Here is a 17,301-nt window from a genome sequence, read left to right as displayed (position 1 = left end):
TTTCAAGCTGAAGAAGACACGTCTCTGTTGACGTGTCTGCTTCAGCAAGGGTATTTTTGTACAAATTTTAAAAATTGTTTTTTTATTCTATTTTAATTTAATTAGTGTAGAATTTTTTAAAACTTTTGGGACCCGCTTTAGTTATGACCGTATCCTTTAGTTATAACTTTATTATTTTAAAAATATTTTTGTATATTTTATAACTATTTCGTGTAAAAAATCAACGATCGATGATGAAAAATACTAACTATGGACGTCTCAATAGACCACTTCACATTAGATTTGCGCGCAAAAAAAAGTGAGATGATTTACTGCCACACAAATATATATTATAATTTATTTTAGAGTAAAATTTTACAATCATTTAATCAATACCACTTAAAATTTATCAATATTCATAATATTTATCCGGTATATATTTTATATTTAATGAGATGATTTGATATCGTTTAATTAAATATCACTTAAAAATTAAAATAAATTTATGAATAATTTAACTTGGCAAGGGATCAGTCGAAGCATACTGAACAAGACAGAGGAGGTTCAATGGGCAATTAAGTATATGAAGGGTATAAGTCGCATAACATTTGTATTTGTATATAAATTGACGTTGGCGAGCACAGTATATAGCATATTGCAGGACTTAGATAGGTATACATCTAATATAGCAAGGATGGAGAGTATGTCCATGCCTGCTATTTTGTCATGCTTTGTAATATTTACTTGGTAAATAAAATTTTATTTATCAAAAATAAATTGTGAATAAATATTGAGCCCGTGCATGCACGGAATTTTTGAAACTATTACGAAAATAAAAGTCGCTTCTAGGATAGATATAATTAAAGCTTGTTTAGACCAATTATCTTTGAGCTTTTCCAGATTATATGAATTGGATAATTCCAATTCTTTTTTTTCTTTTTTACATTTTTGAACAATAAATAGGGTGTGGTTCTTGACCAAATTCCCACCACTCTAAAATGATATATATATATGAGTGCTTCACTTTCTTTTGAATCGAACTGCTCTGATGATTGAGTGTCCAATTTCCATTAATGATAAGATTGAAAATAAGAAGATTAAATCTGTGATGACCACTAGATATATATATTGTATCTTTTAAATTGTTTTCTTTAAGTTCATTTCTATTGATGTGATTACTTTTTAAATTCTGAAAGTTGAATGTACTTTGTTTTGAACGAATTTTTTTTAATATATATATATTTTAAATATTTTAAGTTGTTATTTATGGTGCCACATAAATTAGAACGTGAGATTGAGTAATAATAGTTGGATAAATATATTATGTACTTTAAAGTAATTATTATTAATTTCTTAGTTTTGAGTCTGATTTTAGTTCAATATCTATCTTTAGAATAAATTAAATTAAATTAAACTTCAGCCGTTAAAAATTATAAAAGACGTGCAAGTAATTTAAACCCGTGTTGATGACATGGACCATATTTTAATAGCGCTTAGCCTCACCTGACCATTAGATGGCTCTCCCCCTGCTTAGTATCCGTATAGCAATCATGTGTAAGAGTGTTTACGGTTTGGGTAAAAATTGATCCAAACCAAAAAACCAAATTAAACTGATCAAATAATTTGACTTTTATTTGGTTTGGTTTTACGTTTTTTAAAATCAATAATATTTGATTTGATTTTGGTTTTGTTCAAAAATACTGAAGAAATATTCGAACCGAATCGATAAATATATTATATACATATTTTTTTATAATTATATATAGATAATATTTTTTATGAATATTTTTTATGCAAAAAATGCAGCACACTAATTTAAAATAGTAAGGAATGATACGTCTTTTATTTGTAAAAATCATATCATTAGCTTATGCATTATTCAGTAAGTTTATGTTGTTTAGTACATCGAATAGCTAACAATATAAGCAAAAATTAGTTACACATAATTAAAGTTTTGGTATAGGAATTATAAGATTCAAAATGACACGAAGAAATTTTTTTTTTTTTTTTAATGAAGTATTCTCTTGTTTCTCTTTTGAATGAATCATATCTTTTATTTTGTGTATGGTTAATAACCGAATAATCGAACTAAACCAAACTGAAACTGATAACAATCAAATTGATGCATATATATTTTATTTGATTTGGATTGATTTTTTTTAATAATTATAAAATCAATTAAATTAGTTTAATTTTGATTTTAATTAATAACTGACCCAAATCAATTCATGAACACCGCATGTAAATTATGATGTTATAATTTCGATGTTTTCCAACTTTTAACCACAAATTTAAAAAAATGTAATTGGAGAGTTGTTAAAAATAATTTCTCTCTCTTTGTCTCTTTTAATTTGTTGTCATAAATATATTATAATATTTATCTGCTTTAAGTTATACTCTTTTTCATATTAACCTGCCGAATTTCGAGAATCAAATGAATTTTATTTAAGTGCAATATTTTTAAGTTATTTATTTTTTTAATTATTAATTATTTTTATTTATAACCAAAGGGAATTCCTCGATTTTAATCGAGATAATTAGAGGTGTATATGAATCGGGTTGGTTTGGTTTTTTTACAAACCTAATCAAACCATTTGTGTCGGGTTATTAAATCTATAAATCAAACCAAACCAATAAAAATTGGATTTTTCGATATCAATTTTTCTCAGATTTTTTGGGTTTTTTGGATTTTTTTTGAGTTTCTCTGGTTTTTCATAGTATCTAATAAAAAGCACAGAGCAGTGCTTCTTAAAAAGAGTTCTAGTACAAAATATCAACATATAAGATGGAGGCAGAACACTGTTTGAAGTTTTAACTTTATAATATAACTTTATAAGATGAGCTTTTTTTGTATATTATTTAGATGAACTTCTCAAGTTCAAATCTAAATGTAAGAAAGAAAACAAAAATTATGAAAAAATTTTAAAAAATATTTATAAATTATATTTTAATAAATATTTTTATGTATAATATAATTTAAAAGTAGTATATCTATAATCGGGTTGGTTTGGGTTCGGTTTGACTTTTTTTAGTTAAAACCAAACAAACTCTATGATGATCGGGTTTTTTTTCCAAACACCAAACCAAGTCAAACCAAACCATTAGTCCAGTTTTTTTTCCGGTTTGGTTCGGTTTGTCGGATTAGTGCGATTTATCGATTTGCCGAAAAATAATCTATCGTTTTTTTCTAACTTACCCATCATTTTTTGGCATAGTTTTGTTCTGACCCACAATTTCCGGCCTAACTAAAGAATTCTCACTAAAAGTAAAATAAGAAATTTAATTAAATTATTTTCAAATTTAAAAATTATATATCATTATTTTGAATAAATCAGAAAAGAAATATTATGACGAAAACCAGAACAGACAGGTAGTCTTTAGTTAAAATAACAACTGACCATCTCATTAACAAGAGTTATGGTCTAATTAGTTGAGAATCAAACTTTTCACTAAAGAGTGCTAATATATATATATAAATAAAGTAAATTCACAAAGAAGTCAATGGGTGTCATTAATATAGAACACATATACATATAAAAAAATATTTTTATTGAGCTATACAGTGTAATTTTTTGACAAAAAGATGTCGGTTGACACCCTTCAAGTACATGTTGCTCCACAAGTATCTTCATTCCTAAAGAGAAGTCTCGAATTCAAATTCTTGATTAAAAAAATATTGTTAGGGAGTGTTTCTCTTTTAAATGAGTTTTACGTTGTATGAGTCCAGATTAATTGAGGCATAGATATGAATAGTGAACATCTAGTGAAAAATTAAAAAAGGAAAAAAAAAAAAAAACCGACCATCTCATGAAATCATGAGGCTATATAAATAAGTAGCCAATGTCCAATTTCATGCAATTCCTCTACATCAACAATTAACTTTGGTCCCCAATTCCTATTTCTCTATAAACTATTTTCAACAAAATTGTACACATGAGATTAGTAAAATTATGGCATGTAATGTTGAAACTATTTTTGGACAAGGAAAATTATTTGGCTTCCCATCTCATAGTTATAAAGCCAATGTTAATTCTTGTGTAGCTATTGGCCAAACTCAAGTTCAACACTCACCATGGAAGATAGTTTTTCATCAAAAAAAGAGTCAATTATTAAGCAATGAAAAGTTTGGGATTTATGGTGGAAAGTTTGTACCTGAGACGTTAATATCTTCTTTAACAAAACTTGATTATGAATTCAACTCCGCTTTGCATGACCCTCAATTTCAGGTTTGTCAAAAAATCCTATATAAATATACTTGTATACGGTTTATTATATATTGAGGTTTTGATGGTATCAAAAATATCGTTGATTAAACATGAGATATGATGTAATTGTGCTTCACACGCGGCAAATCTCAATAAGGGTAATTGTGATGTAATTGTGCTTCACACGCAGCAAATCTCCATCGATTTGCCATGCGTGCATCTCACGCGATTTTCCATGTAGGATACATGTGACTAGTTGTTCAGCTTTATGATAGTTTAAGTGTCTACTTATATTCACTCAAAATTAAAGGATGCAAATATCAATTGAAGTTAAGTTAAAAAATATATTTATGTATTATCGTATTAAGTGGTGATTAGACTTAATTTTATGCAGATGGAGCTTGAAGTGGCATTAAGGGACTATGTAGGTCGTGAAACTCCTTTATACTTTGCCCAAAGACTCACAGATTATTACAAGAGCGTTAATAGAGGGATAGGGCCAGACATATGTCTTAAAAGGGAAGATCTAAACCATGGTGGTGCACACAAAATCAACAACGCTATTGCACAAGCTATGTTGGCTAAGCGCATGGGGTGCAAAGACGTCGTGGCGTCCACCGGTGCTGGACAGCATGGTGTCGCCACGGCGTCTGCGTGTGCGAAACTCTCATTGGAGTGCACAATATTTATGGGAAGCTTAGATATGGAGAGACAACCTTCTAACGGACTCTTGATGAACCATCTTGGTGCAAAGGTACATACAACCTTTTTCACTTCTTGATCAAGGACGTTTTTGTGACGGTGTTTGACAAAACACAAAAAATTTTAGAACTTTTTGAAGCTTGATGTCTGAAGCATGTCACATATATTTTGTTGAACGTGCTCTCTCTAATAGCTTAAATTTTTTTAGAAGATATAGTCACACATTTCAATATAATTGAATAATTATAAATCATCTTACTAAGGATAAAATGAAAAGTATTTTAACATTAAATTATTTTAGAAAATAAATGTATCATTCTTTTATAGACAAACTAAAAAGAAAAGCATACATGTCACATAAAAATCTATGTTCCTCAGATTCTTTAAAAATGTTGATGTTTGCATGTATTATCCTTCATAAGCAATGCATTTTTGAAGGATCCTATAAGGATGTGACAACATTGTGCGAGAGTCCGAGCAGCATAGCATGAAATAAAAGGGATAATTAACGTGTGTTTTCTCTAAATGTTTAATTTTTAATACGAAAAAGGGTCAAAACTACCCTTTAACTATTCGAAATAGGGCACATATACCTTTAAACTATATTCTGGCTCAAAAATACCCTTCATTTTATACTAATGGCTCAAAAATACCCTTCACATCATACTATTGTCTCACTTCTACCCCTCTGTTTGACGGAATGAAATGTGGCATCTCATGCGTAAAAGTCACATAGGATCTCTACATAAGCACCCCACCATACCCCATCAATTAAAAGACCCAAATCCACCCATTAAAAGACCCAAACCCATGCTTGACTCCCGTAGTTATGGTTTCCTTGACTCCCGTAATTATGGCTGCCACAATTAATTTGCAACAGTTTTTAAGCAACTCTCGTAACAATTTGCGGCAGTCCGACACATCTTCTTGTTGGCCTGACTATAGGAAGAACACTTCAGCTACTTCCCAAGTATCTATTGATCATGTTGAACGTACGATTATGTTGCTGTAAGGCTCACTCCAGACCCGACCACACATCTTCTTCCTAGAAAAGCACCTCCTTGATCAGGTAGCACATTTGGTTAATTGTCATTTTGAAAAATTAAACCTATCACCCTTGTTAGCTATGTCTACTGGATGAAAACTATAGTTTAGCAAATTAAATAGCCAATTAATAGTTCGCTTAAAAACTGCGGCAAATTAATTGTGACAGCCATAACTATGGGAGTCAAGAAAACCTAACTACGAGAGTCAAGGATGGGTTTGAGTCTTTTCATGAGTGGATTTGGGTCTTTTAATTGATGGGGTGGGGTGGGGTACTTATGTGGAGATCTTACGTGGCGTAAATTAATACACAAGGGATGTCACATTTCATTCTGTCAAACGGAGGGGTAGAAGTGAGCCAATAGTATGACGTAAAGGGTATTTTTGAGCCAATAGTATGAAGGGAAGGGTATTTTTGAGCCAAAATATAGTTTAAATGTATATGTGCTCTATTTCAAATAATTGAAGGGTAATTTTGACCCTTTTTCGTTTTTAATATGAGATGATAACACAAACTTTTTTGGGTTCAAATTTCACCGCGACCGATGAAGTAAAGCTATTATTGAATACTCATGCAAGGTGAAATCTGTTAAAGGAAGTTTCAAGGATGCAGTATCAGAAGGTATAAGAAATTGGGTTAACAATTTGGAGACAAGTTATTTCTTAGCAGGTGCAGCCATAGGACCTCACCCATGTCCAACCATGGTTCGTGAATTCCAATCAATTATTGGAAAAGAGACTAGGAAACAAGCCATGGACAAGTGGGGTGGCAAACCACATGTGTTGGTGGCATGTGTTGGAAGTGGCTCTAATGCATTAGGTTTGTTTCATGAATTTATACAAGATGAAGATGTAAGGCTCATTGGAGTTGAGGCCGGTGGGACCGGTCTTGATTCAGGTAAACAAGGGCGGATTTAGGGTAATAATTATGAATTCACGTAAATTTAGTGATTTTTTTTTAAATCATATATTAAATAACTTGATATTGTTATGCAAATTTATAAATTTAAAATTCTGAATCCGCCGGTACAGGCAAACACTCCGCAACTATGGCTAGAGGTCAAGTGGGAGTGTACCATGGTGCCATGAGCTATCTATTAAAAGACGAGGAAGGCCAAATTATTGGACCACACTCCATAGGTGTAGGGTAAGTTTTTACTATTAGTGACAAGAGTATTTTTAAATCAAATTATTGATGGCAGGAGTATTTTTGGACCAAAATGTTAAGTGAGATATTTTTTATTTTTTACCGACATAAAAAATATTTGTGCTATCAATGTGTATAACTTAGCTTAAAATATTGTTTGTACATGTAGACTAGAGTATCCCGGTGTTAGCCCGGAGCTTAGCTTTCTAAAAGACATCGGACGTGTAGAGTTTTCTGTTGTTACAGATGAACAAGCGTTAGAAGGTAATTATTTCAAACAAGTATTTTTAAATAGGTTTTAACTTATGTACGCAGTAAAATTATATGTAAAATTTATTTCACTCTTCTGTTGCAGCATATAAACGGTTGTGCAAGCTAGAAGGAATAATTCCGGGCTTAGAAGCTTCCCATGCACTTGCATTTCTCGACAAATTTTGTTCAACTTTAAAGGATGGTGAGAAGGTGGTCATTAATTTAAGCGGTCGCGGAGATAAGGATGCTTCCACCGTCATCAATCATACACCATAACAAGAAATACCATATTCTCTAGAAGAAATACTGAATTCTGCTTTTGACAGCCATATGCTTGGTCCTATACCTCATTAACTCCTATTTAAATAAACAATGTGTTGGTGAAATTACAAGATTACAAATTACAATTGAAAAATAAAATAAAATAAACTCACATCTTGGCTGAGGCGCATATATCTCGCTCTCTCTAAGGAGATTCACGCCCACTGCAGCAAATCTTTTCACCAGTCCAGCATTAGTCCTCTTGACTTGTCCCCTCCATGATACAACAGCCTTATCACAAAATGTAACTCAACAAACTCTGGACAAGAGTTGAGTTTAAAGATCCACAAAAAAGAGCACCTTCCTTCAACTAATAAAAACTCCCTTTTTTGACAAACTTAATGAACTCAATATTTTTTTGCATTTCAAAACAAAAAAGACCTCTCTATTTATAGGAGAGGAAATCATTCAAAGATGAAAAAATAATGAAATTCCATCATTATCATTTAGTGCACCATTATGATTTAGTGCACTACTTATTAATGATAATTAGTTTAAAAATACATAATAGAATAAATAATCTTGCACTAACTAAAGATGATAATGAAATGCATTTTTATGCACTAAAGAGAGAATTATAACATCACTCAATATTGATATTAAAATGCTATAACTAACAATCCCCCACTCATTTTAATATTATATAAGAGAGTTTATCAGCTGAAGGAAGATTACTATACATAATAAAGGTGTGCTCTGCATTGAACCTCCACTTAGTGAAACAATAACATTTACTCCAGAGTCGTAGTGATCTCAGACTTGAACTACGACTGCTTAAGGGACATAAAATATTACTGCTTATACATAATAATCAAGGTGTTGTCACGAGCTTTATAAGCCAACACATTACGGCCTTGTGCTATCCCGGTTTTATAAGTGCTTTTGAGAATAAGCCAAATTCTCATAGGAAGCGACCTACTTCCACACTCATATAGATGAAATCTGTCGAGAGTGCTCCTATAAATTTAATACTCCACCCATACGGGCTACAGATTTTCATTAAGAATTTTTTTTAAACTCAAACCTCCACAATTCACTCAGGAAACAATGCACTCACATCATAGGGAGTGTAACACCCCCCAAAATTTTTCCCTAAGATTCGGACCTTTCTTGTATATGTGTAGGGTCGAACTCATTTATTGTGAAGTATATGCTTGAGTTAAGATGAGTCCCTGAGTAATTGAAGAATTTTGGAGGTGATGTGGGGTTACAAAGGATCCCTAGGACCAAGCTAAGTCCAAAAGGTTCGTCGTGGCTAAGTTTTTGGATGAGTTCGTTTAAGGAGTCGACTTCTAACGACCCTACCTTTTGAAAGATGACAATTTGGGTGGCCCACGACCTATTAAATTAAAGGTCGTCGAGCCTTCTTTCCAACGCCACCAAGAATGTAATTTTTGGAGTTCGGAGTCAAAAGATATGACGATCCTAAGACGAACTAGCACGACGGGAATTTTAGGCCTGGGTTGCAACTGCTGGGAATCTGGGCTTGGCGCCGCAGTGGCGCGACACGCCACTATCGCACCAAGAACATGCCTCAGTAGTTTGGTCCTTGGCGCGGTGCGCCACTAAAAGATGTGTAGGTTTTAGGCCAAATCGACCTGGCGCTGCAATGGCGCGACGCGCCACTATCGTGCCAGGAGCGTTTTAGCCTATTTTTTTCAGAATTCTGGAGAAAGGGCAATTTGGGAATTCATCCCAAATTATTTATGTATTATCCTTGAACATTTTGGGAACATATTTTCAGCCTCTTTCTCTCTCTAAAAAAGCCCTAGAAAATTTCCCTCTCCTCTCTTCTTCTCCAAATCCTTCTTCAACAAGATTTGCCTCCAAGAGATTCAAGACTTCAAGTTGCCATTGAAGACCCAATAACAAGGTTTCTTCAAGAATCTATTTTAAGGTATGTAAGGCTACTCAAAGCATGGATTGAGTCCACCCATGTGCCCTACTCTTTCTTTGAGGTCAAATGTCCATAGGAATATAGTTTCTTGATAGGCCTATGTCTCAATGAGTCTTGTCATCCATTAATGTGATTCTTGTTTTGTTGATGTTGTTGAGACAAGGAATTTCTAGAAAGAACCTTCATGTGAGTATGAGTTGATGAAAACGGGTTGTTAAACATGTTTTATTGATTTTCTTAACTATGTGGATTATGATAAAAGATATTATTTTTCTAATAATGTTGCTATCTTAAATTATTGATTTAAAGCCTTGAAGTTGTGTTGAGTATCAAAGATTGATTAAATGGATAGAGGAAATGTTTGGTTATGTTTTCATGTTGCTATAAATGTGCATTTAAATGTACTTTGAAAAATATGATTGAGATTGATCGGATTGTATGATTGGGAGAGGTTCGATTGTGATAGAGTTGACGAGTTGACAAGGTTGTAATGAGACTTGTCGATATGATTTGATTGAGTTGATTGGATGGAGTTTTATGAGCATTGAGTCTTGGGAGGAGTATCGAGCACCGAATTGGGCAAGAGTACAGTCCATACTCTAACCCAATAACTACATCGCCAAACGTAGGAGGGGATTGAACCGTTAAAGTCGGATGTTTCCCCAAAATTATTGTCCTGACATTATAGGACTTGGTTGGATTGGATCCATGATTGGTTGATTCGTTCATACCCTGGCAAAGTATGAACGGACGGGGCAACAACGTCGGTTTGTTGTACTTTCACTGGCTCATAAGTGATGGTTGTCGAATAAGAGAAACTCCCACATAGGTCCTAGTAGTACGCTGAGTCGGATTGAGATGATTTGTATATGATTTGGTCCCGTCTAAACTATATTCTTGCTTAGACTTAGGACGCTTGTTGAGTTGTATTTCTTTCTGAGTTGAGATTCCCGAGTTGATTTGGTTCCTTCTGATGTTGTTTCTTTCGGCCATTTTACATACTCGTACATTCCATGTACTGACGTCATTTGGCCTGCATCGTTTCATGATGCAGAGACAGGTACTAGAGATCATCAACCGGCGCACCATTAAAGATCCACACACTCCCAGTTAGTTGGTGAGTCCTTCTAATTTCCGGAGGATGTTGAGCTTCTTGTATAGTTTTGTGTTATTTCATTTATTTTGATTGTTGGTAGCCATGGGCTTGACATTGGCACCTCCTAGATTGTTGATAGAGGCTTCATAGACCGGAGTGTAGAAATGTTGGATTGTTCTTTTGAGTAGTTCTTCCATAACTGTTGTTGATTCGATAGTTGTTTGGCCTTCGACCTAAATTTATGAATAGTATTTTATTGATTGAGTCTTACACTGAGAGAATGTGATTGAATGAATGTGTGACTGGACCAGGTGGTTCACTTGGAGGCCAGAAATGGCTTTCGAGTGCCGGTCACGCCTAGGGTACCCTTCCGGGGCATGACAAATATGGTATCAGAGCCCAGAGTTCAAGAGTCCTAGGGAGTCTATGAAGCCGTGTCTAGTAGAGTCTTGCTTATGGGTGTGTCGTGCACCACACTTATAATCAGGAGGCTATAAGACATTAGGAATTATTTCACTTCTTTCATACTCTGAATTCGTGCGATAGAGTTAAACTCTATGAAACTCCTTTCTAATTCGTGCGTTAATACGTTACAGATAATGCCTCCTAAACGTACGGCTAGCCAGAGAAATGTTGATAATCCAGAGATGCCCTAGTCAGAGGTGGTACACCCATCGAGGGCTAGAGGCCGACCCACAAGATATGCGGAGGCACCCCAAGTGCCTGCTACTCCACCTGCACCCACTTCAGAGGCAGAATTTCGAGGGGCGATTGCTATGCTCACTCAATTAGTGGCTGCTCGGAACGGTAACCAGAGTTCGCCGACTCTTAGCTCTAGTTCCCAAGAGCCGTCTGCTGCCACTAGAATTAGAGAGTTTTTGAGAATGAATCCGCCAGCATTCACGGGTTCTAAGGTTGATGAAGATCCCCAAAATTTTATTGATGAGATGTGGAAAATTCTGAAAGTTATGCATGCTATGGAAATTGAGGGGGTTGAATTGGTGTCTTATCAACTCAAGAATATGGCAAACATTTGGTATAACCAATGGGAATAAGGTAGAGGTGAGGATGCTGAACCTGCTATGTGGGATAAATTCGAGGGAGCCTTTCTTGACCACTTCTTTCTCTGAGAATTGAGGGAAGCAAAAGTGGAAGAGTTTGTGAATCTGAAACAAGAAGGCATGACTGTTAAGGAGTACAGCCTGAAGTTCATCCAGTTGTCCAAGTATGCTCCAGAGATGATCCAGATGTGAGGTCGAAGATGAGGAAATTTGTCTCCGGTTTGGAAAGACATGTGAAGAAGGAGTGCAAAGCAGCATTATTGATCTCTGACATGAATATTTCCATATTAATGGTGTACGCTCAACAAGTGGAGGATGAGAAGAGAAAAGACAGAGAGGAGCATCTGAGCAAGAGGGCAAGGTCAGCTGGGCAGGAGAATGAACAGAAGCAAATCAAGGGCAACAGGACCTTCTTCCAAAAGAGGCCTTCCAACTATGCCTTATCTACCGCCAGTGCACCTATGCCGCAAAACAAGTATGATCGGCAGGGGCAGAGTCGCCAGAATTTCAGACCCCAGGGTTCGCAATCCCAAGCTAGTGTGGGTTAAGGTTCGCAAGGAAAGCCACCATGTGTCAAGTGTGGTAAGCTTCACTTGGGAGAGTGCAGAGCGGGAAGGGTTGGCTGTTATAAATGCGGTCAAATAGACCATTTTCAGAAGGAGTATCCAGCATGGGGGAACAGAGCCCACTATTTTACCACCGCACCACCAGCTAGAGGTAATCAGAGAGGCACTGTTTCAAGTACGAGCGGAGGTACAAACCGACTATATGCCATGGGTAGTCGTCAAGATCAGGAGAACTCTCCAAATGTCGTAACGGGTATGATTCGAGTCCTTTCTCTTGACTGTTATGTTTTGATGGATCCGGGTGCCACACTATCTTTTGTGACCCCTTACGTGGCTAGTAAATTCAATAAAATTCCTGAACGTCTTCTAGAGCCTTTCAATGTAGCTAATCCTGTTGGTGATTCTGTCTTAGCTGAGAGAGTCTATAGAGATTGCATTGTGTCGATTCATCACAGGGATACCTTGGCTGACTTGGTTGAGTTGGACATGGTTGATTTTGATGTGATCCTTGGCATGGACTGGCTTTATGTCTGGTATGCCTCTATTGATTATAGGACTCAGATTGTCGCGTTCAAATTCCCGAATGAGGCTGTCATAGAGTGGAAGGGTAGTCCTATTGTGCCTAAGGGTAAGTTTATTTCATACCTTAGGGCCAGAAACCTAATCTTAAAAGGGTGCATTTATTACCTTGTCCGAGTAAAAGATGACAATATTGAGTCTCCATCTCTTGAGTCGGTTCCGATTGTCAACGAGTTTCCAGATGTCTTTCCTGAAGATCTGCCTAGAGTCCTTCCTGATAGGGAGATCAACTTTGGGATTGATGTTCTTCCTGATACCCAGTCTATCTCAATCCCTCCCTATAGAATGGCTCCAGCTGAGTTGAAGGAGTTGAAGGAGCAGTTGAAGGAGTTGAAGGACTTGTTAGATAAGGGATTCATTAGGCCGAGTGTCTCACCATGGGGTGCTCCGGTCCTATTTATGCGAAAGAAAGATGGGTCCCTTAGAATGTGTATTGACTACAGGTAGCTGAACAAGGTCATCATAAAGAACAAATACCCTCTCCCCAGAATATATAATTTATTTGATAAGCTTCAGGGTGCCACCTGCTTCTCAAAGATAGACCTAAGATCGAGCTACCATCAGTTGAAGGTGAGGGAGTGTGATGTCCTAAAGACAGCTTTTCGGACCCGCTATGGCCACTTTGAGTTCTTGGTGATGTCCTTCGGGTTGACTAATGCCCCCGCATGTTTTATGGATCTGATAAATCGAGTATTTAAACCATACCTTGATATGTTTGTGATTGTATTCATAGATGATATCTTGGTTTACTCCAAGAATGAGGAGGAGCACGCCCATCATCTTAGAGTCGTCTTGCAAACTCTGAAGGACCAGGTATTGTATGCAAAGTTCTCCAAATGTGAGTTTTGGCTTGCATCAGTGGCTTTTCTAGGCCACATTGTATCTGGAGATGGTATTCAGGTTGATGCTCAAAAAATTGAGGCAGTGAAGAATTGGCCCAGACCCACATCCCCGACAGAGATAAGAAGCTTCTTGGGTTTGGCCGGTTATTATCGAAGATTTGTAGAAGGATTCTCATCCATATCATCACCATTGACTAAGCTGACCCAAAAGAAGGCTAAGTTCTAATGGTCTGATGCTTGTGAGGAGAGTTTCCAGAAATTGAAGACCAAGCTAACCACTGCTCTTGTTCTAACCTTGCCCGATGGAACAGAAGGTTTTGTGATCTATTGTGATGCATATAGAGTTGGGTTGGGCTGTGTGCTAATGCAGAAGGGGAAGGTGATAGCTTATGCTTCAAGACAGCTTAAGGTTCATGAGAGGAATTACCCAACTCATGACCTTAACCTGGCAGCGGTGGTATTTGCGCTTAAAATTTGGCGCCACTACTTGTATGGAGTGCATGTTGATATATTCACCGATCACAAGAGCCTACAATACGTCTTCAGCTAGAAAGAACTCAACCTGAGGCAAAGAAGGTGGCTCAAACTACTCAAAGACTATGATATGAGCATCCTCTACCACCCAAGTAAAGCTAATGTTGTTGCTGATGCTCTTAGCAGGTTGTCTATGGGTAGCACTACCCATGTAGAGGAGGGAAGGAGGGAATTGGCAAAGGAGGTACATAGATTAGCCTGATTAGGAGTACGTCTAGGAGAGGACAATGAAGGCGAAGTTACTGTTCAGGATGGGTCTACATCCTCACTTGTGGCATAGGTAAAGGAGAAACAAGACCAAGATCCCGTCCTTCTCCAATTGAAGGGAGTTGTTCACAAACAAGAGGTAATGGTTTTTACCAAAGGGGGAGATAGTGTGTTGACGTACCAAAATAGATTGTGTGTGCCTGATGTCGATGATGTTCGAGAGAGGATTATGGCCAAAGCGCATAGTTCTAGATACTCTATTCATCCGGGCTCTACAAAAATGTACCATGACTTGAGGGAAATCTATTGGTGGAGTGGGATGAAGAGAGACATTGCGGAATTTGTTTCCAAGTGCCCAAATTGCCAACAGGTGAAGGTTGAGCATCAAAGGCCATGTGGTTTAGCTTAAAATATAGAAATTCTGGAATGGAAGTGGGAGATAATCAACATGGACTTTATTACAGGTCTACCGAGGTCCTGAAAGCAACATGATTCTATTTGGGTGATTGTGGATAGAATGACGAAATCAGCTCACTTCTTGACAGTTAAGACTACTGACACCTCAGAAGTTTATGCAAAATTATACATTCAGGAGATAGTCAGATTACATGGAGTCCCCTTGTCTATCATCTCAAACAGAGGAGCTCAATTCACTTCCTAATTTTGGAAATCCTTTCAGAAGGGATTAAGTTCGAAGGTGAACTTGAGTACGGCCTTTCATCCCCAGACAGATGGCCAAGTAGAGCGCACCATCCAGACATTGGAAGATATGTTGAGGGCATATGTGCTTGACTTCAAAGGAAATTGGGACGATCACTTACCTCTTATAGAGTTTGCATATAATAATAGCTATCATGCAAGCATTCAAATGGCTCCTTATAAAGCTTTGTATGGAAGGAGGTGTAGCTCGCTAATTGGATGGTTTGAAGTTGGTGAAGTTGAGTTGATTAGGCCTGATCTTGTTCACCAAGCCATGGAGAAGGTGAGAGTCATTCAAGACAGGCTAAAGACAGCCCAAAGCCGCCAAAAATCTTACACCGACGTGAGGAGGAGAGACTTAGAGTTTGAGGTGGATGATTGGGTGTATTTGAAAGTGTCACCCATGAAGGGTTTCATGAGGTTTGGAAGGAAGGGGAAGCTCAGTCCTCGATATATTAGTCCTTACCAGATTTCGAAGTGGATTGGGAGTATTGCCTATGAGTTGGAGTTACCCTCCGAGCTAGCTGCCATCCATCCGGTATTTCATGTCTCGATGTTGAAGAAATGCTTGGGCGATCCCTCGTTGGTAGTCCCCATTGATAGTATTGGAGTTAAGGATAGCTTATCCTATGAAGAGGTTCTGGTCTAAATTCTTGATCGCCAAATCCATAAATTGAGGAACAAAGAGATCACCTCAGTTAAAGTCCTGTGGAGAAATCAGTTTGTTGAGGAAGCCACGTGGGAAGCGGAGGAAGATATAAAATCTAAATATCCACATCTATTTGTGCCTACCGATGAGAATGTTGAAGGTAATGTCCATTTCCTTGACTTAAATTCGTTTGTGCATTTTAAGCTTGATTGGTAAATTGTTTGAGAATTTGATTGGTCGAATGACTGAATTCCGATTGTGATTTGTACCTCGATTTCCATTCTTGGTTTACTCATCATTCGAGGACGAATGATCCCAAGAGGGAGATATTGTAACACCCCCTAAAAATTTTCCCTAAGATTCGGACATTTCTTGTATACGTATAGGGTCGAACTCATTTATTGTGAAGTATATGCTTGAGTTAAGATAAGTCCCTGAGCAATTGAACAATGTTGGAGGTGATGTGGGGTCACAAAGGACCCTAGGACCAAGCTAAGTCCAAAAGGTTCGTCGTGGCTAAGTTTTTGGATGGGTTCGTTTAAGGGGTCGACTTCTAATGACCCTATCTTTTAAAAGACGACAATATGGGTGGCCCACAACCTATTAAATTAAAGGTCGTTGAGTCTTCTTTCCAACTCCACCAAGAATGTAATTTTTGGAGTTCGGAGTCAAAAGATATGACGATCCTAAGATGAACTAGCACGACAGGAATTTTAGGCCTGGGTTGCAATTGCTGGGAATTTGGGCTTGGTGCCGCAGTGGCGCAACACGCCACTATCGCGCCAAGAACATGCCTCAGTAGTTTGGTCCTTGGCGCGGCGCGCCACTAAAAGATGTGTAGGTTTTAGGCCAAATCGACCTGGCGCTGCAATGGCGCAGCGCGCCACTATCGCGCTAGGAGCATTTTAACCTATTTTTTCAGAATTCTGGAGAAAGGGCAATTTGGGAATTCATCCCAAATTATTTATGTATTATCCTTGAACATTTTGGGAATATATTTTCAGCCTCTCTCTCTTTCTAGAAAAGCCCTTGAAAATTTCCCTCTCCTCTCTTCTTCTCCAAATCCTTCTTCAATAAGATTTGCCTACAAGAGATTCAAGACTTCAAGTTACCATTGAAGACCCAACAACAAGGTTTCTTCAAGAATCTATTTTAAGGTATGTAAGGCTACTCAAAGCATGGGTTGAGTCTACCCATGTGCCCTACTCTTTCTTTGAGGTCAAATGTCCATAGGAATAGAGTTTCTTGATAGGCCTATGTCTCAATGAGTCTTGTCATCCATTAATGTGATTCTTGTTTTGTTGATGTTGTTGAGACAAGGAATTTCTAAAAAGAACCTTTATGTGAGTATGAGTTGATGAAAACGAGTTGTTAAACATGTTTTATTGATTTTCTTAACTATGTGGATTATGATAAAAGATGTTATTTTCCTAATAATGTTGCTTATCTTAAATTGTTGATTTAAAGCCTTGAAGTTGTGTTGAGTATCAAAGATTGATTAAATGGATAGAGGAAATGTTT

General features: G+C 36.8%; 1 protein-coding gene across 1 annotated transcript; it reads left to right on the top strand.

Annotated features, from left to right (window-relative positions):
* The first annotated feature begins 3,929 nt into the window (after positions 1 to 3,929).
* LOC129876658 (tryptophan synthase beta chain 1-like) lies at positions 3,930 to 7,605 on the top strand. Its single transcript, XM_055952145.1, has 6 exons — positions 3,930 to 4,205; positions 4,579 to 4,938; positions 6,510 to 6,828; positions 6,963 to 7,077; positions 7,247 to 7,341; positions 7,433 to 7,605. The coding sequence occupies exons 1-6, from the start codon at positions 3,930 to 3,932 to the stop codon at positions 7,603 to 7,605; spliced, it is 1,338 nt and encodes a 445-aa protein (XP_055808120.1).
* Positions 7,606 to 17,301: the final 9,696 nt, after the last annotated feature.

This window comes from Solanum dulcamara, chromosome 12 (genome assembly GCF_947179165.1).
Source record: "Solanum dulcamara chromosome 12, daSolDulc1.2, whole genome shotgun sequence".
In the NCBI taxonomy this organism is placed as follows: domain Eukaryota; kingdom Viridiplantae; phylum Streptophyta; class Magnoliopsida; order Solanales; family Solanaceae; genus Solanum; species Solanum dulcamara.
This window is presented reverse-complemented; position numbering and strand designations above follow the sequence as displayed.